Source organism: Epinephelus fuscoguttatus, linkage group LG12, assembly GCF_011397635.1.
Source record: "Epinephelus fuscoguttatus linkage group LG12, E.fuscoguttatus.final_Chr_v1".
Taxonomy (NCBI): Eukaryota; Metazoa; Chordata; class Actinopteri; order Perciformes; family Serranidae; genus Epinephelus; species Epinephelus fuscoguttatus.
In genome coordinates, this window is record NC_064763.1 from 28,590,905 (window position 1) to 28,618,411 (window position 27,507).

General features: G+C 42.2%; 1 protein-coding gene across 13 annotated transcripts; it reads right to left on the reverse strand.

Annotated features, from left to right (window-relative positions):
* Positions 1-124: 124 nt before the first annotated feature.
* synj1 (synaptojanin 1) lies at positions 125-27,296 on the reverse strand. Of its 13 annotated transcripts, XM_049591662.1 has the most exons (33): positions 27,165-27,296; positions 26,000-26,156; positions 25,697-25,783; positions 25,000-25,267; positions 24,512-24,737; positions 23,237-23,320; positions 20,507-20,568; positions 18,256-18,352; positions 17,561-17,736; positions 17,400-17,481; positions 17,124-17,276; positions 15,623-15,788; positions 15,200-15,223; positions 14,515-14,706; positions 13,836-13,920; positions 13,176-13,316; positions 12,895-13,087; positions 12,653-12,811; positions 12,367-12,523; positions 12,101-12,227; positions 11,702-11,914; positions 11,541-11,619; positions 11,159-11,324; positions 10,850-11,032; positions 10,682-10,717; positions 9,858-9,980; positions 9,638-9,676; positions 7,914-7,955; positions 7,026-7,078; positions 6,734-6,923; positions 5,971-6,281; positions 5,638-5,661; positions 3,771-3,868 (listed from the first exon to the last, which is right to left on the reverse strand). In XM_049591662.1, the coding sequence occupies exons 2-32, from the start codon at positions 26,121-26,123 to the stop codon at positions 5,641-5,643; spliced, it is 4,059 nt and encodes a 1,352-aa protein (XP_049447619.1). In that variant the 5' UTR covers positions 26,124-26,156; positions 27,165-27,296; the 3' UTR covers positions 3,771-3,868; positions 5,638-5,640. The 13 variants fall into 13 exon arrangements, with proteins under 13 accessions (XP_049447608.1, XP_049447605.1, XP_049447606.1 ...); XM_049591651.1 differs by lacking the exon at positions 5,638-5,661 and having other exon boundaries at positions 125-3,868; positions 15,623-15,779; XM_049591648.1 differs by lacking the exon at positions 5,638-5,661 and having other exon boundaries at positions 125-3,868.
* Positions 27,297-27,507: the final 211 nt, after the last annotated feature.

A 27,507-nucleotide genomic window follows, 5' to 3' on the forward strand; every position in this document is an offset into this window, starting at 1 on the left:
TCGGGGTTGTACATGTAATCTCTGTACAACTGAATTTTGAGTAGAGGTGTGATCGTTATATGATGTTTAATTCTTTATGATGTGAGATGACAATCCAGCCTTCACTCAGAGAAGACAAACACCATTCAGCGTCAACTTACATTTATTTTTGCATACATACATACAACATAAACTGCTTCATACATAAAGGTGCAATCAGCTGTGCACTTAAAATATGGAACGTCAGATATTAACACGAATCGCAGCTTCATGTTTCTCTTTAACACATACGGAATATGTTCAACAACACAGACTCGTTATTTACTATGGATTATAGCCATAAAAAGGGGACACCAACCTCACAAAAGGAGCAATTTTGTTTCCTATAAAATCTCATCTTGAACATGACATGACACAAAGCGCTGGCTAGTCACCTACTGTTAATGCAGATACAGTATCTACCGCACACATTTGGATAACACAATAAATGCATTTTAGAGATGACATCGACATGTAAGCAAAGGCAACCTGATACACTTGCTTACATTGATAGCGACTGTTTTAGGCGCAGTGAACAAAGATTATTTTTTACTTATTTTTACATTGTGTTTTAACAAAGCACAGAAGCGTTAGTAAGCCGGTACTTGGATCAGATGTTTTATCCTCCGTGAACCATCGAAATTCTTTTAAGACATGTCGGCCGGTTATATAATTTCTGAAGGTTGAGGGGGGGGGAAACAACATCTGATTAGATTACAACAGCTGGCATGTGTCAACTTAGGGAGGATTGTACTCTCACTGATCCTTTTGCAAAACTATTGCTCGTCATCACTGTCAACATTAACGCTGACCTATGAAACTCAATAGCAGTGAAAGTGAAATAAGGTAGCACAGGGGAAAAAATACTGACACATCACCTCTGAGAACACCACACACACCTCATGAATGTTTACGAAATCAGCAAGGCTCTGGAGGAAACAGCTGTGGGTTAGATATCACAAGTGGACCTGCAAACGCTCGGGAGAGCTTGACACCTACACTCAAATCGCACTACTGTCTGGAATGTGGGCCGCACTGCGCCTGAGAAAGGACACAACAAACAGTCAACTGGAAATGATAGCCTGGTTATGCACTTGAGCATACAGTGAGTCTGTTCAGTCAAGGTGGTGAACAATCGTCTATTAGTGTTGCTACGGGGGAATTCTCAAGTCTTGTATTGTTAACATCTTCGCATACAGTGACACCACTCCGCAGCCTGTGGCAGGCTGGAAGCAGAAATACAGTGACAGCCATGGGTAAATAAATACAGTGGCTGTTACATCAGAACCTGTTCGCAAATACACTGTGTGCACTCAAAAGAGAAGACGTCCTTGGGGAAAAGCTCTGATATTCCACTCTAAACTCTGTACACGCACTCACATCCAAACACAAACACTGTCAAACACGACAACGGACGATATGCACCTCAAACACAACACGTTACTTCTCACCACGGTATCAACAATAGGTTATTTAGAGTAAATGTTCTTAGAAATTAAAAGCATGACTTTTGCAGTGAACAAAAGTTGAAGTAAAAAAAAAAGTGCCCTCTTATTATTAAGCATGGCTCGTCCTTGCTGCCATGTCCTCAAACCCAAATCACACCAGCTTCATACTTGAGAGTAAGAGAAGTATACACACACGCGCCACATTCTCTGAATTTACAATAGTGTGGTTAAATGCTTTGGATAAATCAAGAGGGGTTAAAACACTACAGGATGTCTGTTCAATCCGCAGGCTCTCATTTCTGCCACTCAGCCATCAGCAAGAATACAACCAAGAGAGCACATACAGCCTTTCAGTGCATATCAGTTATATTGTGCAAATCACTGATACGGTCATCACAAACACACGTACGCACATTTAGCGAGTAGTTCCCATGTTGCAAACATACATTTATACATAATCACTATGTATAGGTTTTGATATAGAGCTACAAAATATATCCAGCTAAGCGTAACAGCCCATAGACAAAGAACAATGGCTGAAGAGAGAGAGAGAACAAAATGTTTTCTATCAAGAGGATTGGATGACATTACAGAGCATCAGTCCTGCGGCAGTGAACAGTTTGACTGATTATGACACTAACTCGTGCTGTTGTTCACGCTGCAGTGTCAGCAAGGAGGCAATGACAAAACCCAGTGCAACGTAAAGTACATTCATGATAAAAGCAAGCGCACAATAAGACTTTTAAATGTGCACCCCTCACAGACAAAGAAAAGAATTAAAACGTACAACAACAACTCTGTTTGTGGGGCAAATGTAAAACCTGCAGTGCATAGCCTTCTGCCACACGTGAACCGACAAGGTAGAAGATTACCCTCTAACTTGAGTACCCTGCTCTGATGTTTAGTTCAGTCAGAATAATGGATATGAACCGCTGTGTGTCTGTGAATGTAGCAAATGCCAAGGTAACACTGAACCTCACAGGCGAATGCAGTGTGCTGCACGACCACACAGAAATGTCTTGATATTGCACAGGTGGTTAAACACGTGATTTGTGCGTATAGATGTACTTTATATAACTCTATACTGTAGACGCAGGCACGTTTGCTGCCGTGAATAAAAATAAACATCAGAATGATTTGTATTAAAATAAATGTTAATATCAGGGAACAGGCAAACATCTCTGTGGTAAAGTTAGAACACACATTTAGGCTCATACACTTCTCGTGTTACTGCTCGAGATATAAATCCTTTCCTGTGATTCAGAAGGGGATTGGTCTATACTTCTTAAATACTGTCTCTTTTGTACATACACACACACATATACACATTTATCATAGATCTATACATATCTGGATATGCCCTTTACATATTATGAGTGATCCTATCTTTCTGTCGACCCCCTGGGGAAGAAGCAGTCGTCGCTGGGTCCCTCTGGGAGCTTTGGGTTACTGGTTACAGTTCTAGATGGGATGGGAGGAGGGAGGGTTGGGAATACTGAAGGGGTCGAGGATAACCAGTCGGGCTCTGAGTCAAACACAGAGCGGGAGGGCTGAGTCTGAGTTTGGGGCACTAGAGAACTGGAAGGGAAGACGGGGGCTTGTGGTGTTTTGGTTGGAGGTTTAAAATCCAAATCATCATCAAACGTGACCCACTGCTGAGTTGGTTTCCCTCCTGGGGGAGGTGGCTGGCGACGAGGTGCGAGGGAAGGTGGAAGGGAGGAGGGTGGTGCCAGAGGCAGGGAGGGGGCAGGAGATGGCGTGAGGGGGAGCAGAGGAGTAGGTGTTGGATTTAAAGTGGACGATGGTCCAAACAGGGACGTTGTCCTTTGCAGCTGAGAGTTGGGTGTGGCAGTAGGGGCTGCTGCTGGAGCAGGGGTGGGGATAAGTGGCTGAGTGAGAGCGGACATGGTCCTTTGAATGTTTGGCGTTGCGGCAGGGTGCTGGATGCTGAAATCCGGGGTCATTGCGCGGCGCTGCTGATGCTGCTGCGCCAGTGGGCCTGTGAAGGGATTGGTGCTGCTGGGTCGCACAGGAAGTGGGTCACTCAGGAGGGGGCCGGGGGAGGCACGCAGTGTCTCGTGGGAGCGGCTACGAGATGGTACCGGAGGAGGCGGGAGCAGGGAGGAGGCGAATGGTGACGGGGTGGAGAGCGAGGAAGAGGAAGACGAATCAAGTGCCTGCAGGTCTGACAGAGCGGAGGACTGGAAGGAGAGGGATGTCGGGAGAGTATTGGACATCTTCGACACAGGAACTGCGGGGGGAGCACGCAGAGAGGAGCCTCTGGTCAGGGATTGGGTGGTTTGCCAGGAGGATGAGGAGGAGGTGAGGAAATCAGAAGTAAGTGTGTCGAAGGGGTCGGGCTTCCATTGTGCTTCTCTTTGGATTCCGTTCAGTCCATTAGTCTAAGGAGGAACAAAACAAAGAAAATGCCATTCAGCTGTCACAACAAATGCTGTGTGGAAATATGAACCATGAGCTAATGTGTTTAACTTACTAATGGCCCATGATATAATCTTCTTTCATCAACTCAGAACAAAGTTTAAAGATACCCATTGGAGCTTTCTTGTAAAGAAACAGTTATATATTTACATCCAGTGTTTCTTACGCTAACTTTACACCAAATGACCTTTTAAGCGATTCCACTGTTGCAGACAAACCTCCAACGTCGGAGGAAAGTCATGAGTTTTATCTAAGTTCGCGTGCGCACCCACGATCTTGATCATTTGGTGTGAGGTGGCCATAAAACTCAGACCAAGCTGTCTTAAGTTAGTCGTTTTCTCATCTTGATGTGACGACAAAATCAAACATGTTTAATATTATCGTAAGTCTTGTCAAGAACGTGAACAAGTCTTGGCTCTCTTGGACTGTAGAAAAGGAGGAGAAAGTGGTGGAGTTGTGGAGTGATCAAGAGTCTGTGTTTAATCTGGCATGTATCTGACCAACTAGCACTTATTTTTAGTGAAAAATCGTAATTTTTTAAAACTGTTTGCCTCTCAATTCCACAGTCTCCTGCCACTGAACCATTAAGGGCTGGTAGCAAGTTGAGGTGACAAAATCAAAATCTAAAGTGTGTACACAAATACAGTTTATCTTTATGAATTATATTGATGTTGAACTGTCAAGAATACTGTCACCAAATGATGCCTTTTATCTGGTGTTTCCAGAGATAGGTTTTTATGCAGACATCATTTTAATGATTATTTTTCAGGCTTTTTTTTTTTTTTTTTTTTTTAACTTTATTACGGTTCAGCTGGAGAGTGACAGGAAAGAGGGAGTGAGAAGGGGATGATGGGTTTAAGAATCAAACCCAAGCTGCTGCAAAGGACTCAGCCTATATGGGGCACACACTCTACCTGTTGAACTAAAGGTTGCCCCAATATGTCATATTTCTTCAAAGAAGTCTGGCGTACTATTTTTCTGCAGTTGCAGGATGGGAAATAATCTCAAAAGGAATCCAGTTGTAGTCTTGCAAAGATGAACCCTGTAAGATTGCCAGTCTTTTTAAAATCTTTTAGTGTGTGACTAAAAGCTCACATTGTCTTGAGATGTGAGAAGGTTTCACATCTTTAGACTTTTAAAAGTATTTTTAAAGTCTGCTGGTGTATGATGGGAATTACTTGATCCATAGCGCCACTCAGTCAAAACTCCACAGGGTACCTTTAATCTGGCCGATTTAAATACACTGATTACTGCTGATGTATGTATCACAGTCCATATACAATCACTAACTCTAATACAAATGAATGAAATAATACAAATTAAACAACGTGTCAAATCAAAATATGAAGTCATTGCATATGTGCTCACTCTCAACAGTGAACAGTAAGCAGATATGAAAGGACTAGTGAAGGAGGAGAAAATGGCCAACAACAAAACATCACATTTTCATCTTTTTTTTCCCATGTCATTTATGGTTTGATATGTTGACCGACAAAAAGAAGACAAAGAATGCTCCATATTTTGAGCCTAACACAAAACAATGCATGGCCTTGCAGTGGACTAAAACATCCAAGTTAAAATAATTCAGGAGAAGACGTACAAGGAAGGAAATTTATTACAAAATGAGAGAGGGGGAGGTTACTGGGTGTAATGTATGAGAGGTAATAACATCAGAGCAGAGGACTGTTGTGCTATGGAGGATGAGACAAAGAGGTGGTTTAATATAAAGTACCTGTCACCCTGAGGGCTTCTCCAGCTTGTGAAAAAGAGACAAATGTATCAGAGAGACAAAAGCAGGAAGAATGACACAGACAACTAAGCTCATCTGATGCGAGACAAAGAAGCAGAAAGAGGCTACTGTCGCAGTCTCCACCTCCAACACTTGTCATAATATAGCATAAAATATCTTGTCTAATGAGCACAACTTGAGCATGAATCTGTGGTACATTTTTTAACTACATGTAAGCAGAAAAATCTCAGTGAACTCAATAGATAATTATGTTAGTGCTCTTTGTTCAGTTGCTGAAATTCCAGTAATGTCATGAAAAAGGGAATTGGCACCAACCTGTGCAGCTGGGGCTGTCTCAGACTTGGCAGCATCAGGTGGCAGAGCGTGAGAGGAGCGGGAACGTGGTGGGGGTTTAGGAGAGGCTAGACCCTGTGGAGGCCCAGCAGGGGCAGCAGCAGGAGGGGGCCCTGCTTTAGGAGCTTGCTGTGGTTGGAGTGGAGCTGGAAGTGTGGGCTGCATCGGTGGTGGGAGTTGGGACTGAGCTGCAGGTGCAACCTGTTGGGGCTGCATGGGTGGCTGCATGGGTGATGGAACCTGGGGTCTCCCTGCAGGGGGCTCTGCAAGAGGAGGACCTGAGGGAGAGGGACCTGAGTGAGGAAACAGGACAGAGTTAAGGCTTAAAATTAAAATTAAGTTAAAGTTTTGATAATCTAGTACAGTGATTGTTAAAGTGGGGTCTGCCATTGGGCATAATTTATTTATTATTGCATTAATAAAAGTAAGGAAAGATATATACTTAACATTTGCTGTAGTACTGTCAATGGGTTTTAAAGACATCTTGCCAAAGGGGGGCCCTGGTCAGAAGCTAATGCTATTCATTTTACGTGAAATTGTCAATTTTATATAGTTATATGTGCAGTATATCCATGCCCAGGGACGACAGAAGATAATTAGCAATGTGCGCTATCTGGTGCAATACACATTGTACACTATTCTTGACTTAAATAAACCAATAAATTAAATTTGGGAGCACTGACGTAGAAAAATTAGGGAACTTCTGATCTAGTATGCTGCCCATTGTGAAAATACGCTCCCTTACCCAGAGGCAGGTCAGATGGTTTTGCCTGGCCGCTGGGCACAGGTCGTGGAGCTCCAGGGTGGGTGTCTGGGATTGGCCGAGGGGCCCCGGGATGCACTTCTGGGATGGGTCTAGGTGCTCCAGGGTGAGCGGGAGGTGGTGGGCGAGACTGGGGGGGCATACTGATGACTCCAGCTCGAGGAGGGATATTCTGGATGATGATGAATAGAGAACAGGGAGAAATTAAATCAGGCAAAATCAGTATGATTGGTCAGACTCCTTTTGTGAAGACTGTTCAAAGTTGTAAACTCACCGGTCTGGAAGCACCTCCAGGTCCGGGAGCTCCCACTGCTACCTGGCCTCGACCTGAAAGAGTTAAGACGGAAAAAAAACAGCTACATTAGCAACATAAAAGGATCTTAATTTTCATATCTAGCATGTGGACTGCGCCCCCTAGGGAGAGATGTAAGGAACAGCATGAGCATTTAGGTAGATGGTTCAAGTGAATGAACTTTAACTTTTACAAGCACTGTACTAAATCACCACAAGCACACTGCAAACCCACCCCAGCCTATGACAGACCAAATTCCCTATGGCTGACTTCATTACAAATGATGACTCAGTCATTCCAGAGCTGCAGGAGGTCTGGAGGAGAGGCAGACCTTGTTCTGTGAGCCAACTGCTTACCACACAGCTCGCAAGCACACACCTCGTCTTTCACTATTCTCTTGCTGAACCCCTCTCGGTGCCTGCGAACATGTTCCCACGCGACTTAGATGTCTGCTACTGCGTAATGCTTCACTGTGCAGTTACCAAATGAAAGTCAACCCTGCTAATCACAAACACACCCTTACTGTGACTGAGGGGTTCAACTAACCACACACACACACACACACACACACACACACACACACACACACCATACAAATGGGTCAGGTGAATACAGGCCAAGTCACTGACAGGCTAAGCAACCAAACCCTATCCTCCACCCTGGGAAAGGCTTAATTTGTGTCAGGGTATAAACACACAACACAGGATTATAGACGGGGATAACACCAGCCCTGTATCACTCCCTGTGAGTCAAGAAATCTCCATATATAGATGAGTGTTCATGGGACAAATAAAACCCTGCATAACTAAGTAACAATCCCGTGTCTTCACTAATGCTAAGTGAGGCTACGTCATGCTTTGTGGCACTCACCTGCAGCAGCATCTGGCCGAGGAAGAGCGGGGCTTTTTGGTCCTTTGCAGCACAAAGGAAACCAAACCACATTACTGTTATACACAAAGTGGAATGCTGGTCACAGGAAGCAAGTGTTCCCGATGACAACACTTGACAAGAAGTGCTAAGAATAAATAGCGTGTGGTGGTATAAATGCAGCAGAGCAGTGAAGCCTGAGATGCTGTGAGTCTTAACCTCCCTGATGAGGATATCCCCTGCAATTATAGTGGAGTACTACTGCCAAACTGACTTTAAAACCAGTTTAGGTGTGGACTGAAGGGATTGTCCTTTAGCTCACGTTATCTTCCGGGTAATAAAAAGACTAACTGGTTTAGTCCACAATGATAAGAGTGCACAACTGTGATGTATCCAGTTACCTATTGTGTGTAACCATGTCAGTCAGATGGTCTCCTACAATGACTCCTGAATATATAATGTGAATGTGTATTGATGCATATCCTGAGCTCCTGCACGAGTCGTGATATTTACTTTAAAATTCATCACAAATGTTTGCAGGAAAAAGCCTTATTTGGGATATTTGTAGATTTCAAAACTAATCAGCAGGGGTGTATTATACTTATAACCACCACTGAATATTAAATGACGAAGGAGAAAGTTTGTCTCCTGGGTAGAAAAGTCTGCAAGAGTGTATTTGGTCCTGCTAGCTCTTTAACCTTTGTTTTTTTCATTGCCTGCTTATTTTGCATTAAAATAAGCCAAATATTTTGGTCTACAGTTACAGGCTACCAAACACGTCTCTCTCTCTGTCACATGCACAAGACTAGACAAGATGATGAAGAATCGGCCAAAGAAGAACCATCAATGTCAAAGAAGCATTGATGACAGGGTGTAAGACTACATGGATCAGATGACATTTAAAGACACACTGCCTGGCCAGTTACCTTCACTGCCTCTCCTACCAAGCAATGGGCTGGAACATTTGCCACAGTCTTAAAGTCAAAAAGGGGAAACAGTATTTCATTATGAAAATTACATATCATGACTTACCAGCTACTACCACGCGGAAAACTTAAAATAAGGGCAACAATACCCAGGACAATGTCTAGGCTATAAAACAACAACACTTCCACAGTACAGATGAACCACAAAGGAGAGATATTACTGTAAAGCTAGACTCATTTTCTCTGTAAGGATTTACATTAAACAAAATCACACAGTATGGAGAGTGACTGGATGATGCACAAGGAGCACTGCAAAACTTGACCTAAGAAGTCAATCACAATTTCTCAACTGGCAACACCTCAATCTAAGAGTTTCTCATTAAAATCAAGCATGACTCAGCAACCTCACAGCCTATTTTCAACTCACATTTGATTATGAGGTGTGGGTAGATTGTTTTGGCAACATTCTCTGTTTTAACAAGCTGAGAAGTTGAAGCTAAGCCCAAGGACAGCCCGGTGGTGTGTACATCCAGTCAGGTTTAGAAGAGGGTTCATGTGATGCTGGTGGTTCAGTGAATAATTACTCTTTTTTTTTTGTTGAAGCATCATACAGTCATCTGCAACCTCACTTTATTCTATGCCAAACAGAAACAAGCATCGAAACTGATGACAGCTTACTGAGTCAACGCTTAAGCAGTGTGTTTTTCTGTGTGTAGCATCAGATGGAAAATAGCAGCCACTACTTTAAATGCTTCAGCAATTTAAGCAGATAAACACACAGTTGCAAACTTATTACTTTACCTCCAGATTCCCTTCTAATAGGCAGAGGGCTCATGCCTCCTTCAGGAATGAGGTGAAGCAGTGGGATAAAAGTGAAAATATTAACACCTGCCTAAAGTTTCTCAGACTGTTACATGAAAAATTAAATATCCACACTTCCACTGAGGATTTTATTTAGTTGCTCTAACTTAGGTTGCAAGCTTTAATCACTGTATATGAGAGGGGTAGGATGATACTTCACCTGATGGTGGCGGTGGGCGTTGAGGGGGTGCTGGTCTGGCTGGGGGAGCTTGGGGACGAGGGGGAGGTGGGCGTTTGGGCTCTAGAGATGTGGGGGCACCAGGCTGGAAGTCAACAGGAGGCCCTGGAAGGAATAAAAAGAGGTGTGAATGAAAACAGAGTGGTTTAACTGAGGAACAGCATATTTGTATCCAGAAAATTTGTGACAGAGCGTGGTTTAATGCCTCAAGTGTAAAAATGTCATCATAAAAAAAGTTATTTTCTCTGACAAATCACACTGGTCACACATGTCAAGCCATTAGCCCTGTTTCTGAAAGTATAATCTCGATCTATAGAGCGTTGCCTAAAGTGCATGGCCAAGTACAGTCAGAACATGGGGGGTAATGGGGTTGTATTTAGTGTATTCATCAACCACAGGTTTGTTTTGGGGACACTATGAAATCAACCAATCAGAGTGTCATCCCCCATGCCCTTTACACACACACACAGGATGCACGCAAGTACATTTGCTTCTTACACAACCTGACCACTGGCTGTGGAAAAAACAACTGCATCGGTCTGAAACTAGCAAAGACAGTTGGGTTGTGCGGTGCACCGCTTTGCGCTTGGTGTAAGATAGGGCTCTGTGCCATTCTGCGATGTGCTCTTTGTGCACAGCTGTGATTCAGTGTTAACCAAAGAAAAGAAGAAGCTAACACTGCACACATTTTACTACAGCAGCTTAAATTATGTCGCAGATGGAAACAAGTAGTTAAGTGGAAGACACACTGCAAGCCCTCTATCTCTAAACATCACACAGCAAATCACCACACATAAATTTTTTACCTGGAAATTCTCTCCTCAGTAATGATGGGCTTAAATCTGTTTCAGTGCGTTACAGACAGAACAGAATTACAGTTTATACTCCAGCAGGCAGAGACTGGGGTCTGAGCTGATGACTGTACTTTCATCAACCTGATTCCAGGTGTGTGTCATGCTGCACGTTATATTTACCTTGTGATGGTCGGGCAGGTTGCCCTCCACGACTAGGCCTGCTGGGGGCAGCAGGTTCTCCGTGGGTGGGGGAGGGACAAGGACTACTGCGAGGGGAGGGGAGAGGGGAGGATCCAGGGCCAGAGCCTGCTCCAGGCTGAAGGTGTTGGGGAAGGATCTCCTCGACCTCCTCATCCACTTCACCTAGTAAATGAGACGAGAGGGCAGGGATTCATTTACTTGAAGCTGGTAATCCATACATCCATCTAACGTCCATCCATCTACGTTTTTGAGGATAACAATTGGGATTGCTTGGCTGTCACTCCTCACCTTCCATATCGTAATCATCATCGCCCATGTCTGTGTCCTCAGCAAGCAGGGTGGAGCTGGCCGAGGTGGGGATGCTTCCACAGATCCTCTCCACACTCATCTCCTCTTCCAGGCTCTTGATCCAGCCTGGACTCTTCAAACGAATGTCAATCACTTTGCCAAGGACCTACAGTGTATCCAGCAGACAAGGTTAAGAAGGCGCTAGGCAGAGGTTACCAGGCATGTTACAGGAAAGCAATTTCTGTTTGTGTTTGAATGCAGTGTGAGGGTGGTAAAAATTATGCAACTTTGAATTTAAAACAACAGAGATGGACGTACATCTTATATTATTAATGTTAAGGCTTTAACTTACAAGTAAGTAATATAATCAGTGATGACTTACAGTGGAAGCGCTGAGAGACAGAGCAGCAAGCGCAGAGTAACCTTCCAGGAATGTCACCCACATCTTCTCCTCCACAAACCTGCATAAACAAGGACACTGTCAATGCCGTCTCACTGTCTGAAGGTGATACATGTCTGTCTGTGTTAGGATGTCCCGCTCACCTGATGAGGATGACCTCTCCGAAATTAGAAAACTTGTCCAGCAGCTCGTCTATGAGCGCATCGTCAAAGTAGTCATCAGGGCCGGAGGAGCAGAGTGACACCAGGATGGTGCCATCTGGGGGCCCCTGCAGGGCGATGACGTCTTTGTAGACCTGGTGACGCGCCTCTGGGTCGACTTCCAGGATGTCCACGTCTATTACAGCCATCACGGGTCTAAAGAAAGACAGGAGATCCTTGAAGTCAGTGATGAAGAGAAATGCTACATACTTGTCTGCACCACTGTTATGTTACAGAGTCATTGTAATCAGTTGATTCCACTTGACAACACAACACTGATGTGACATAAGAAGGAAATACAGCAAATCATACTGCTGCTGCTGCTCCTACAGATATTATTACCTGTGGTCTGAGGTCTTAAGCTCAGCCCTGCCATAGTACTTCAGAGTTCCAGGGCTCCAGGGGTTGTGTGGATCGTCCTCATTCTCCCCAGATGTGGAAGGTGCCCCTACTACATTCATCTCCTCAGCTACAAAACATGCATAAATGCACATATAAGACTATTTTTGCCAGTAACATAATGTTGTCTTCTGTCAAAAGGTCTAAGGTAGAGGGGAAGGAGCTCATTCAGGTCAGAGTTACTTATTTGCAGTAGCTCTGCATCTTACCCGTTTTGTTAAAGTTCCACTTCCTCCTCTTCCAGAGGATGCGGTCAGTCCAGGCTGGTGTTCGGCACTTCTCGCTGGTGTCATAGTCTTCTGAGAAGAGGTCATACTTATAGGTGGGGGCAAAATCTAACTTCCCCTCGATAAAACCTCTGAACACCTGTTAAAGACACTTCTGCATTAGTACGCGCTAAAAAAAAAGTGCTCAGTGTTATGGTACACTGTTTTCTACTGAGAGGAAGTGAAAGTTATTTGTGCTGTAAACATGCAAGTGTGTTGCAGATCATACCAAACCAGCATTCTTCTGGTCCAACAACTGGTCCCCAGCTGTCAGGGAGTCCCAGCTCTGCTGTTTGATCAGGTCTTTCACTTCCTCATTGGGCATACTGATTCGATAATTAAAGTCTCCACACCAGAAGACGTAGTCATGCGAGTACAGCAGACGACCCTGGCAACAAGATGGATGCATTTATGCTTACATTGTGCAACAATGTGTTTGAAAAAATAACTTGTTAATGTCATGGTTACTACCATGGGGAAGCTGAGTCTGCGTGTGATCTCATTGTAGTCGTCGTTCCTCTCCTTGACCTGTGACTGGCCGGCAGCAAAGTGGGAGCAGACAAAGCAGATGCTGGTGGTGTGGAAGAGCAGGCGGATGGCCACACCTCCTTTATTGCCTGTAGCCCCGCCCATCCCAGTTTTTACAGTATCTACGGCAACATCCCTGGAAAAAATATTGAATGACAAGATTACAGTTACCATCACCGTGATTATAGTGTAACTAGATAAGTCTCTTGTAAAAATGTGCTCACCTGATGAAGGGTGCGTGCTGTGGGCGGATGAAAACAAACAGACACACTCCCACCAGCTGCTCTGAAGCAAGCAGCACATACTTGTGGTCCCGCGATATGTTTTTTTGTAGCTCAGCTGCCCATAGTTTCTGGTTTGTAGTGCTGTGACAAAAACAGAAAGATGTGTCAGAGTGCAGAAAAAGAACAAATCAAAATAATACCCAGATCAGCCAAAAACATCAAGTGAGTCAGAGAGGGATCATTAACGTTTTATTAAGTTAAATCTTAAGATGTTATAAAATCCTCTTTGCTCTTCATCAAGAACCAAAAGAATTCACATCTGGATAAGTCATATTAGCCTTGTCAGCTCAGGCCTGAGCAGTCCAGCTCAGCTTAATAATCTTATTATGTCAAGAGCAAAATCAGGATCTCAGAAAGAAAAATCATGGCCACTTTGAAATCAACTTCTTCTTTCAGGATGTTATATACTCTATGTTCCATACCCTTTTTGATGTAGTTAATACATTTAAAAGCTTCATCACTTGAATCTTTGAAAGAAAAAACAGCATTAGCGTTCTTGACAGTATCTTAAAAGTAGGCTGTGTAGACCACAGAAAAAGAAAGGGAAAGAAAACAAACAAAACTTGTCAGTTATCTGAGGCTGGAATCTTGCACACATACCTCGCACTGACAATATTGCCAGCATTCAGTTCAACCATTTCTTCAAAGCCAATGGCAAAGATATCTACGGGGTTGGCTTTGCTGTCTGTGAAGGGAAACATACACAGTGTTCAACACAAGTGCCTTATCTATATCTATCTCTATATTTTATATACCTGTTTCAAATAATACAATCTCTGTTACTTAAACATTCAACAGTAGTAAAGAGCTACAACTTTTCAACCCCGGGCTGCACAGGTGAAATAACAGGAAATAAAATCAACTGCTCGTTGCATTCTTCCAGCAACAAACCCTCCATGTGACTGGAGGCGTGTATTTAATGAGTTTTCTGTACCAGCAATGTAAGCAGATTGTTGATTTAAAAAATCGTATTTTGTTCACCTAGGACTTATTTTTCCCATTTTTGTCGTATCGAATATCTTTTTTTAAAACTAGTATTGTCTAGTTTAAAATTATGGTATCGTGAAAACCCTGTCAGCAAAACTAAGAAGATAAATTGTAGAGATAAAGATATATCAGTCACTTCCTGAAGTCTTAGGAAGCTCCTTTAAACCACAGATAAAACAAATGAGATATAACATCAAATAGTGAGCTTCAGAGGTGCTGGTGGCCCTATTAAATATAATTTCCAGATATGGCATGAACCACTGGTGAGTGCAGATAAATGACCCCAACATACCCTGGAACTCAGGATGCCCTGCCTTCTTTGGAGCATCCAACAGCCAGTCGTTGAGTGTCTGATTGCGGAAAGCAATGCTGCGAAACTGTTTACCGCCGTTGACATTCCAGGTGCCGACACACACCCGGATCTGCTTGGGCCTCGTGTATTTATGGTAGTTCTGACACATTCCCAGCAATACTCTTGGGGAAGCTGTGTAAGGGAGGAGAGTGGGATTAGAGTGTAAAAATGCTGAGTATGTGTGGGTCTGCAGGAAGGGCGGCATTCAGGGAAACGAAACGGAAAAGGGAAAAATCTAATAAAAACCAATGGGAGAACATCCAAATACAGGGAGGGAAGACTGAAACAATATTCTAAAACATGGGGCATGGGAGAAAGGATATACACACCAACTCTGATTGGAATACAGATAGCATTCAAATAATCAGCCTTGGTAATGGTTCATTTCTGTCTGTAAGTTTCCCACTCAAAGGGATGTTAAATTTCATAACAAAATTCAGCATCCTCTTTTCTTTAACCTCTATTGCAACAGCCTGATGATGTGCAACAGACAGAGGGTTAAACCGCTACCAACATTAGATAACAAATGAATGAACGATAAAAAGTAACAAACACAAATGATGGGACAAATATGGGATGGGATGAAAAGATCCATCCACTGGGGGTAATCCGTCAGTTACTATACCTGATTGTAAGACGGGCTCAGTGACTAAGATTGTGGGCAGGGGGAGAGAAGGGAGAGAAGGGCGGGTTAACCAGTGCTTTAATAGATAATTCTAGCAGAGCAGTCGGTCAGCATTAATCTAACTGGCACAGAGAGCTGACCCATGGAGATTACACTTAACGCAGCACAGACAAACCCCTCTATTGTGCAGAGTAGCTTCTGGCTAAAAAGGCTACAACAGATACAGGACAAAACTTGTCAAAATATTTAAACAATGCTTCCCTGAGGGAGCAGAAAGGGATATTTTCTAAAAAATTACATCCCATAGAAGCTGCAACATATAATATGAAGCAAAAAAAAACTGTTAAACTATTCGTAAGTACATTTTAGAGAAGGGACCTGTTAACTCAATAAAATAATACGTCACATGTTGTAACGAATTACCATATAGACTGGACGTGGTGAGCAAGGCACGAGCTTTGTCCGCCAAATCGCTGTTGAGTGTGGAGCCCAGCCTCAGGATGTCTATAGCCTCCTGCTTGGAGCTGTCAAAGAAGTTGTTCTGGATGGTCCTTGTCACGGAACGAGCGCCATCTTTTAGCTTTCCCGCCTACAAACAGACACACACAAAAAATTAAAAACCACCTTAATCATTAGCTCGCTTGGTGTGACAAAAAGTCTTTACTTCCCACTCCAACCACAGAAGAAAAGAAAAGGAGGAACACATCAGAGAGATCCAAGTAATAAAGATTTGTAAACTGACTGTGAGGGATCAAACCTTCGAAATTTCACTGATTTATGTGCAACATGGTTTGTTTTAATAGAACATGTCCATTTTTATTCATCCAATCAAGACAGCAGATGTTGCCAGATGATGTAGGCAACCTCACTCAACATGCCAGGGCAATTGCCTTTTTCTTGTTTTCTTTTGTGCTAGATTTCTGTAGCTCAATAGAAATCTCTATGTGGCTTTGAGAGTTGCTAGGTCAAGACAGTATGCATCACATGGATACCTCAAGGGGAAATAAAATCAGGTTTAAATAAAGAGGTCCCACCTACCCCAACCTTCATCATCATCATTTAACCCACAGACACTTGAATCAATGCACCAGATACAGACCCACAGCTCAAAAACATCAACTGGCTCGTTAACTTACCACACAGGTAGAGAGGTCCAGAGGACAGCAGAAAGAGATGGCACACAAGAGTTAAGAAACTGAAGCACACAGGTCTACACACAGTGAGGATCAACTCTGTCACTACATGCACAACGCACAGCCAGATATTATTTTATAAAGTGCTATTTATGGTTAAAGATCCAAGTCAAAAGGTAATAATTTAGGTCCTCAGTTCTGTAAACGAGCAGGGCTTTTGCCCTTACTGCACAGTGCCAGCACTGGTGCCATTGCTTAGTGTATATTTATGTTTCCCCTTCCATAACTTGCTCATCTACTAGGCTGCTATTATCATGCATAAACTGAGATAAAGTGTGACGTGTTAGCAAAAAGTAGACTATAAAAGTGTAAAATGAGTCTTTGTGATCCTCTCTCAAGCTAAAAATAAGGAGTAATTTTGCAAATTTTATTCAAAACTTTTATGCAAACCTTACTTATCTTTGGAAATCTTGTCTCATTCAAAGTTGTACTTTCCCTTTAGTTGGAATAGTCTTTATTAATGCATGACACTTTTATTAAGGTTGTCTATTCCAGGGTTGCTAACTAAATGTCTACAGCCTTTAAGATCAAACAATAATGAAAATATAACATAGTACATAATTTGGTTTTCAACTAATCAACGATTGTTATAACAGGCTGAGCTAAAATTCATAAACCCTGATCAAGACATTAAACACAGCTCTTACAACCTGTTCTGCATTAAAAATTGTAAATGTAAATTACCGTGAACTTGTATGCTCATGTGTATTTATTGTGTCCATTTTGTGTACCTTGGCCTTGCCATCCAGGGCACCGGTGCCTGCGTAGATCTTACTGATGGAGTCTCCATTGGCTGACCACATGGTCCTAAAAACCTCCTGGAACCGGGCCACCAGCTGGGGTTTCTCTGTCAGACTCATGTCCTCCAGCTGCTTTGGCAACATCTGGTGTGGTGAGGGTTAGAAACAGAGGGTTAAGATTATAAGCATCAACATTAAAGACAATGAACTCTGCCGGAAGAATAGCAAATCCCTGTTTAGAACAAAACAATGGCCTTAGACTCCTACCTCAAGGGCAAAGAAGGCCTGAACACTGTTGGTTCTGTCCAGACAGTCCAAGCAGTTGGTCCTAATGGTCCCACCCTGAGTCCTAAAAAGATGCTATAATGTTAAGAAGCAATAACAAAAATGACATTCAGTACTACTTAATAAATGTATTAATTTCTCACTTTGCGATGCCCGTCTCTCCCGAGTAGTAGAAGAACCCACACTCCTCTAAAAACTTGCTGAGGTAGGGTTTGAGGACACTGTGGAGTTTGTCTGCCTTGCCCCCCTTCACATTTTGATGGTAGTCAAAGTTCACCATTTTCACTGCTGTCGCATGCTCTGATGCCTTCAAGTGACTCTGAGTGACAGAGAAAGAGAGAGGAAGAGGACGTATTCCCACAAATGGAATGTAAAAGTTAGTTTCCATTCATTAATGCAAAACCAATAGCTTGATTTCTTCGGAAACCTTTGACTGTAATCTATAAACATGCAGGTCACGTTTTAGGAACTACAGCTCAGTTGACAGCTGGCATTACTACTGACTTTACTTCCTCCTTAATAGAAAAGATTAACATGTGACAAATATAACTTCAACTAAGCTACGGCTAACCGGTAAATGCCTTTAATATAAATCAATGTAATTCAATTCTATATAGTGTATGCAGTAAGTTTTCTTTGTGGTTTTGTGACAGCTACAAGACCACAAAAGAAAATGTGACCTGACAGTTGAAGGTACAGTAAATGGAAAAAGACAGAATTTCGTGCTGTCGGTCGTGTGTTGGTTTCCAAAAAGAATAAAGTCAGCATCTAGTCTATTTACCGGTAAATGCATATGATTTGCTGCCAATGTGTTTTGTCAGAGAACTGTTCTTCTCACCTGGAACGCTTTGCTGAGCATGTGTTCCCCTTCCTTGCTCCCAAGCAGATTGATGATCACCTGTTTACCATACAACCTCCGCAGTGCAGTGAAGTGTCTAGACAGAACACAGCATTGTTAAAGTCTGAAATAACATCACAGACTAATAGTGCACCTATTCCAGCATTTATCATAACCTATTAAAGTCTCCTTGCTTTGCTTAACCTTGATAAACGCACACAATATCTCTCAGATTAATAAATCAGGGCTGCAGCAGCACAGCAACACAAGCATCTCGACACATGCTCCACATCTCTACTGCACAGAGGCACAATACTGACAAGCCTGCATCATGTTTTTTTTTAAACTGTTACTTGTATGTGTGCGGTAAAGGGATGCAACAAGGGCATGTAAATGTGGATTTAAGCTTCACTTTTAGAGTCAAAAGTGAAATATTAATGTGCAATGAGTTCAAAAGTTGCACATCTCATTGCTTATTTGTATTTCAATGCCTCTTTCTTCAGCTGAGACACTTGCTCCCTAAGAAGAGGGAATACAAAGACGTATATGATGGAGATTAATCCCAGGTTGCACTTACTAAGAAGATTATAGTATGTGTTTTTGCAAAGTTGTAAAAACTGGAGGGACAAAGGAAGGGACAGAGCCAAGGGGAGACACTTAAACAACCTCAGGCTTCTCTATCAAATTGATTTAATATATTACAGATAATGGATGGAGCAGCAGCACTGTCCAGCAGAGAGAACAGCAGACCTAGGCTACATTCTGCTACTGTTACCATGTTTATAAAAAGATGTTCTTGTAGGCCTTGTGCTATTTAAGGAATCTCAACACGAACATACTAGGCTGTCACAGCAGAAAACTGCCTACATATAACAGAGAGTGAGTCAAGTCCCGATCTGGACAGATACTGACAAAGACTAGCTGCCTGCCAACCACTTCTTGTGAAAAATAATAATTTGTTACAACTGGTGTACCATCTGACATGCTTGTCTTGCATGCCGAAGACACTACTAAGCAAATGAAACTTGTCATGAATGCTTAGCTGGGCTCAGTCCATCCTCTAAAGTCAGGAGAAATAAAAGACCCACTGGTGGTCTTTGAAGCTTATCAGCATCATGTTGCCTTAAACTGAGTGAACAGCATGTCTGCTCCGGGACTGATAAGGAAAGTTGATAGGGATGGAGCCAGGCACAGTGCTATCAAGGTGTGACACAGTGATTAGGGTGATGATCTCGGTATTTAGGCCTAGTGACAAGCCGTCTGGCTTAAGTGTCCTGAAGAAAGTAGCAACTCTAATGGGTGCTGCTCTGTTGCTAAACCTGCATCTGTAATGTGTCTGTAGATTGGGGAAAGCAAAGGACACATTTCTCTTTCAAGGCTCCGCAATTAGGATTAAATGTTTAAGGTAAAGTTGCCATGATTTGGAGAAAATCTCCAGTAGCGTCTTGTTAATGATGCCAAAAATAAGGTACACATATATATAGAAATCTTTTTTGGTATCAGACTGACAGCTTCATGAGTGTTCACACTTAAATGTATGTTGTGATACTTGCAAACACTGACGTACCCTCTCTAAAGAAACTAGACAAACGTTGTGATCCATTTTTTTAAAAGTGGGTGATTCCATTTTTGGAGGCATGTATTTCTCACTGCCCACCTGTTCTCCACTATTCACTGCCAGTTAAGAGAAGATGAGTAATCAAAGGCCCAATCCATTGTTGCAGTAAAGCTTTTAGAATTGGGAAAGATACTACTGGGAAGCCAAAATTGGAATACAATGACAGAACAGTCAATGGACCTGAACATCAAGCCAAAGAAGACTATCTATACTTTTATTTGTTTAATGTTGATTCATAAAAGCCTTCAATGCACACACACATTTAATTAAATGTTCTTTGAAACAATTAAGGAGATGTGCAAAAAGTCAGGGAAAGACTTTTGCAAAGAAACTGTCTGCAATAAACATAAAATACAGGTTATTCTGGTCGACGGCTGATTAAGGGTTACTAATGTGTCCTTTCTGTACCCAGCAATAAACCGGCCTCTCAGGACACACTTCAATTAACATCTTCTCCTTCAAGAGTCTAGAGGGCTTGTCTCTATTGTGGCTCAGGCAATGACTGCAGGAGATATAGTATTATAGTGTCTCCTCTGCTCTGCTCCTTCAAGGCCAGATAAAGCAGCTGAAAACTACACACACACACCCGCACTTGCGTATACACACACTACACACACAGAACATCTTAATTACCTTTCAAATGCTGGCGCATTTGCCTCAAATCCCCTCGAGAGTTTGACACGATGAGATCCAACCTGCAGTTCAGAGAGAGCAAGAAAAGACAAAGAAAGACGCGAGTCACAGTGTTCTTCTTTACTTAAAATCAATACTTCAAAGGAAAGTTGGGTGCACACACACACACATGTTGCAGGTGATCAGAAAACCTGGTGGTGAATTTGGAATGGAAATTTTGGATAACATTTGAACAGAGGAAACAAGACCTTTACAGTGGAGAAAAAAAGAATGGCACAGGACAACAGCAACAAAGGGGCAGCATAGAGAGATTTGTTCATACAGAGATTAAGACACAGCAGAGAAATTTTGTTGCCTGTCACCTCTCCAACACCTTTATTAAAACTTTTATTACATTTTTTTCTTTTGACTCTGCTTGCAAATTTGTATCACCGATTATTCTGGGGCTGACTGAATCACAAAAAACACAGAAGAGCCTTACAGACGATTAAGAGCAGACATGACCACACATGACCACACCTTGACATGACCCTTGCACAGTAGCTGTTCGATGGAAATCTACTCACTGTGCACTGCAGGTCCCTACTTGTTCCCTCACTGTTCCCTACCTATCTCTGCTAGTGCATGAACTTTATCTACTCTTATCTTTTGTTTATAAAATACCTTCTCTTCCTGTCTCTAATGGCCTGTCATCAACTTAAAAAAAGATTACATGCCATCACCCCCTTGCACTTTTCATTTCTGCCTCCTCTGTCTCCTATTGTTTACTCAGTCCTGGTCACAAGCAACATATAAGCATTCTGGACATAAACCAGTCAATAAATATTATTACCACTGCATTGTTGCTGGGGACATTATTTGCTTGAATGTCAGTTTACATGTGCCTTTTTTGGCTAGGCCTGTGTCTGCTAGGGTTAGATATTTTTGCTCCATGCTGCTGCCATTTTGTCACTCCTACCTCTCTCTACTGTCGTGCAGGTCTCTGCTATGCATATTTAATAACTTCCTGAGATAGCATCTGAAAGGACTCGGGTTACAGCTGTACACCTTAGACCAAAACCTCTTCACATGTTACTGCAACTCAACAGATATCAGATAACACCTGGAATGTAATTGGTCAAACAAGTTCTAAATTCATTTTGATTGCTCTAAAGGCATGTAATGTCCACAATATATTTCATGGTTACACACTGTATGTCGTGCCACTTACAAGGTTTGTCCTGGACTGTTAGTTGACTATTAGTCATAGGACATCCTCAATCAATTCATTCAATATTTAAACAAAACTAGAGCTTCTTAAAGTACAAAGTATACTGGTGAATACCACATGTGATCATTTGCCACAAAATGACTAATTCCACGAATGACTCTTTTCCCAAAACAACCATAAAAAATGATTAACTACAAGTTTTTCATTAACCAGAACTCATAACAGCTAATCCACTAAGAGGGGGCAGCCCTTCCACTATACTGATCTATATCTCTCCCAGCAGGGTTTTATGACACTATGCTACAAGTATGATTCCAAGACTACTTTATAACTATTTCTAATGTAAACTTACTGAAAGATCGATAACTCTTCTTCAAGATAAAGCTGAAACTATCCCATCTGCTCAGGGAATTGATTGGAGAGTACGGGGAGGACAAAGTAAGCCTACAAAGCCACAATCGGTAGAGGGGACTAAGCTAACACAATGCTTAAAAAGCAGGAGGACTACAGTTTCGTCTGAAAACAACCCCGAGCCCACTACCCTGTGTTCTGACCAAACCACAGACCATGTGGACTGAATAGGTGACTTATATGGTCTTGGCTTCTCTTGGCCCTCTAAGATTTTGCAGCTCGTTCTTCCATATTATCAATTAACACCTATCCAGCTGCCTGGGGAATATCAGCAAACTATGTGAAAGGCATGTGGTTAGGGGATGTTTTCAGACCAGGCTCTCACCTGACCAAAGAAGTCTGGGAGCTGAGGAAAACAGAAAAACGCCCTTTACCATCCACTATATCTATCATTAACCTCCCCCACACCTGATCTCATCCACCAGTCTGTGCAGTGTCAGGACAAGGGCAGGAGAATCCCAGTGATGTTATTTATGTTGTGTGTTTAATGGGTGCTTCTAGTTCCTGCTTTAAATCTTCAAAACTGCAGTTCTTGGACAGGAACCATGTATGGGACCTGGATAAAATTCCACAATGGGATTGCCTTGGTTTTCACCCTTACCCTTTGGCAATGCACAGAGTAATCCCTATCTGCAGTATGAAAGCGCCAACACCAGCAAGAGCCAAAAAAAAAAAAAAGTATACCAGGTGGGGGTTCTCATCCATCCCATTAGGGTGCCGATTCTCATTCAGGTGCAACAAAACACCCTTAATGGACTTTTTCTGAACACAGCATGGACAAAATGTGTTAAAGATATCCAGTGTAATTACAAGGAGATGTATCATTCCCAACGAATGCTGAAAACAATGTATTTCAATGAAAGTGATTTTTCTTATTTTGCAAGAGCACCACAAAGGCTTCATCAGAGTTCAGTGTTTACACTTAGCACTGTGCACTCAACAGAGCTTATCTGAGCTTTATCTAAAACTAAAGCATTTACAAAATGGACATGGCTTTTACACAAACATGGGGGCTGCTATATATTTTTCATATAATCTGGTTTGACATATGAAAACCTCACAATCACGATTCTAGGCTGGCTTTATAGGATAGGTTTAACTCCAATTACCTGGATTCCTGGCTGTTCCCAGAAAAGAGGAATGGACCCACGGATCTGTATGAAGGATGAGACCTTGTCATCCAGGAAAATAACCTGTTCAGAGCAAGAGGAAAGTTTGGTTAAGTTTATTTGCAATATGAAAAAAAAACAGATCATAAAAATTAAAAACACATTGATAAAACCTATGGGAGGATGAAAAGAAAACATGGAAAGTAACACAGCCTTCACAAACTTTTAAGACCACAGGGAGCGACAACACTTTAATTGTTCTATGACTGTACAATGCAGACAAATGACGTCACTGCATTGGTATAGACAATACCAGCATGTGTGTCTGTGGCTGCTTTGTCAGGACACAAAGGAAACATAAAGGTGAAACCATGTAGTATGTAGAGGCACAACATTTTTATGACTATATTGATGACATATCTTTGAAACCCAAGTCATTAAGCAACATGACCCATAGCTGTCAACACTACAGCGGCTACCCAAAATAAGCAGAACTGACAATGTAATCTTGCAGATCCCTGCAATTACCACTGCACATCTGAAGCTTCTCATGTTCAATTTTTATTCAGACTTTGACAGAGAGATGTTGAATTATCTTTACAGTAATTTTTGAGGCAGCAAATATTGGTGTAGTTGTTCTGCATTACGTCACATTAAAATCGTGGTTGTTTCTGTTATTCAGTCCAATATATATCTTTGTGTTTGTTTCCTGAAACAGGAACCACAAAAAGTGAAAATGCAAATCGAGTTGTTTCCCCACAATGACGAGCTGAGAAGTAAGTTTACATATTCAAATATTCACGTCTACTGACAATGTGCTGACTCAGCAATAAAGGCAAAATACTTACTGGACTGAAGTTTACTCAACTGAGGAAGTTAAAGTACTGCAGAGTAAAAGGCTTCAGGAAGAAGCTTGACCAATGCATCAGTGTGCTGATATATTATCATAATCATCATCTTTCTGCTGATTCTCCTGTTACGTTTTAATTTTATCTGTGCATCTATAATAATTTTTGTTGAACAAAATGCAGTGACAGCACAAAATGCTGGAGCAATAGTGTTTCATTGTCAGGCAGCATTAGGTTTGCTCTTCAACAGTCAATAGATAACCAGTGTTTAAACAGACTGTATTAACCAAAGTCATGTGACCAAGCACAGAGCATATGGAAAATGATGCAACTACACTATCAAACTGATTTCTGTTAGGCAGCTTTTATCATACCACTTCTCAAACAAGAAGAGAGATTCATTAAGACTGTCAAACATCTGATTCACCTGTTCAGTCTCCACAAAGTTGGCCACCTGTCCGTCATCATTTGTTCCTCTGACGTTGAATCGTGTGCCTGCCCGTTCTGAGCTGAGGCGTGAGAAGATGCAGGCCTTGGCCTGTTTGTGCCCTGCATAAATGGTCCTGATCTCCACACCACCACACATCAGCCTCAACAGCCAGTCATCACAGTTAACTCCATAGTGTTTCAGGTGCAGGTGCAGAGATTGGTTCCTATTGATTAAGTGAGACAGACACAACAGCAAACACACAAACAAATTCAGTGTGAACAGTAAATTTTCACACCTTAGTTGCAAATCACACTGCCCCCATATCACACATTCAGAAGGAACTCTTTAACCAGAAAGACTTTGCAGATAGCAGAACACACACTTATCGTTGTACATATCTACTACTTCAGAGAGTTAAAGCCAAACACCTGCCTACGAGTCTGGCCTACTGTAACCTTGGAACAGTAATCATTTCATGTGCTTACCAGAAGAAGCGGTTATCTGTAGTGTCTTCCAGGGTCCTGCGATGTGCATTGAGACTCAGGTCCATGCTGACTCCAGTGGCAGACCAGGCAAAGTAAAAGTGTCCTGAGTTCAGGACCTTTCGCACCTCAGCTATGCGGTCCTCATCTGCTGGGTCATTCTTCAGCGATATAAAGTCTGTCTGTGTGACCCTGAAAACCTCAGAATCCTGCACTTTCCCCACAGAGCTGCATCCTGTCACAACCACCAGACTGTGGAGCATGGAATCACCTGAAAAAGCAAAAGGGATTATGGTTAAAACAAAAGGACATGCATATGAAACATTATCTATGGTGAATTGTAAAGAAGCAAGCTGTATGTTGATGCATTAAGAAATTATTCAGCATTAAGAGACTGGACAAGAAATGGTTAATTAAATGTTGGTGCCATTCCTTTAGAGGAAATCACCAGGCAGACAAATCTCAGCCATCTATAAGACTGAGCTTTAATCTTTTATGCAGCTTTTTCCCTTGTTGTGATAACAAGAGCCCTCAAGGTCATGTAGAGGGCAGGAGAAAGCAGCTTATAAGTAAGCAGCGACAGGACTACAAACTGAGGTCCCTCACAGTCACACAGGAACCTGGGGTCAGGATCTGGACTGAATCCAGGAAATTTCTGCAACAAGGAGCAATGCACAGAGAAGGTGTGTCTGTAGCTTACCCAAGTTTAGGCGGAGGACACCCAGGATGCCATAGGCATCAACAATCTTGGCATATGTGTTTTTAATGGCCTCCTTCTCTGCTGCCGCTAGAAGACAAACAAAAGCAACACAATGTAAGGAAAATACTGGTAATACTCTCCTTTAAACCTTAAGTAATTGTAGCTTGTGACTTAAATATAGTACAAAATCACATCCATCACTTGTTGGTCAAATATGTCTCTTACAGTTGTATTCTCCTTGTAGCATCCTTATTTGGGGTTAAGAATTTAGGGAATTTAAATCAATCAAACAAGATGTCTTACACAGAACAGCAACAGCCCCTGATTCAAACATGAGGCATTCTTCCCTGGTCCTGGTTTCCACTATGACACTGTAAGGGGGTGGATCCAGCTTGTGGTAAATGCGATATCCCTTGCTGAAGGCCATTGTTGATGCAAGGTGAAAAACCTACGTTATTACCTGGAAGCCAAAAAGAATGAATCAGAGCAGGCCAAATAAGAGACACTCCCAGTCACACACAACATCTGTAATTAGAGAGCTATTGGAGCATCTGATGGTCTATTGATTGTTGGTGGAGATTTGACCTATGATATGATCGTACATTGCATGCTGTTTAGGAAGTCTGGTTAAAACTGAGTTACTGTTGTTATAGATTTTGTGTAGCTAATGTTCGGAGTCTGAGCTGAGTATTAAGATGTTTCTAAACTAAACAAATATACGTGTACACCACTCTGACTGTGGGTAACACATTTTATGTGGTTTATTTTTTTATTTATTGATGAATCCCCGACACATTATGGAAATATATCTGATTATTAGGCAATGACATTACAAACTGCGTGATGCATAAACTTTCATTGCGAAATCAGAAGCCTGTCACAGTACCGATTGCGGATATAATGTTAGCTAAAGGCCCAAATATATCACAAACTAATCTTTTAAACTGGGTATAGCAGGTAGCTGGAGATTATGAGCAGCACTGGCTGACTGGTAGCACTGTGAACGATAATGTTAGGCCGGGAGACTGAAATATCATCCATCCTCACACGGACAGTCACGACTTTCCAATGCAACTGCAGCAGGGGAAGCTAACGCTAACGCTTACCCGCCAGTTAGCTTTAACGTCGGATTTTTTGAGGTGGAAAAGCAACTGAAATATCGAGTGATGTAAACTGATACAGCGAAAACAGCTTGCTGTCCTTCACCTGTCTACTGCTAGCTGGTAAAGCTAGCTAAGTTGGCTAAATTAATCACAGCGGTAGCTATGATTCGCTAGCTGGCGATATTTTGATGGTGGTACTACCTGTGCGTCCGGGATGATAAACTGACATGTACTATTACATAAATCCGGGCGACTCGGCTTTTATAAAACGTAACACCTGTGCATATATTTGAATTTTAGCTCTATCTTATAGTTGTAGGTCTGATTTAAATTAGAAAGAGGAAGGGCTGAGGATTTCGCCTTACCGTCTACCCCCGCCGGGTTGTTACTCCGCTGTCACAACAAAATCCTTCCCGGTGTGTTGGCAGAATGGTACATTCCAACGCAAAGCACGCCTACCTCACGTTACCGTAATACCTCGTGAAAAGGTGCCGTGCGCTTTTATGTACTGACGACGTGAGCATTTAGAGTACTTGAATAGAAACAATTTTTTCTAAATGTGTCAAATTAACGTTACGGCGAGGCATTTAAAATAAATGTTTATGTGAAATGAAGAGCTTGTTACAGGAAGTCACAGAATGTTCTCGCCCGGTTTTACAGTTGAGTGACAGTTCCATCCATCGAATGAACGCAGCCTTGAAAGACTGC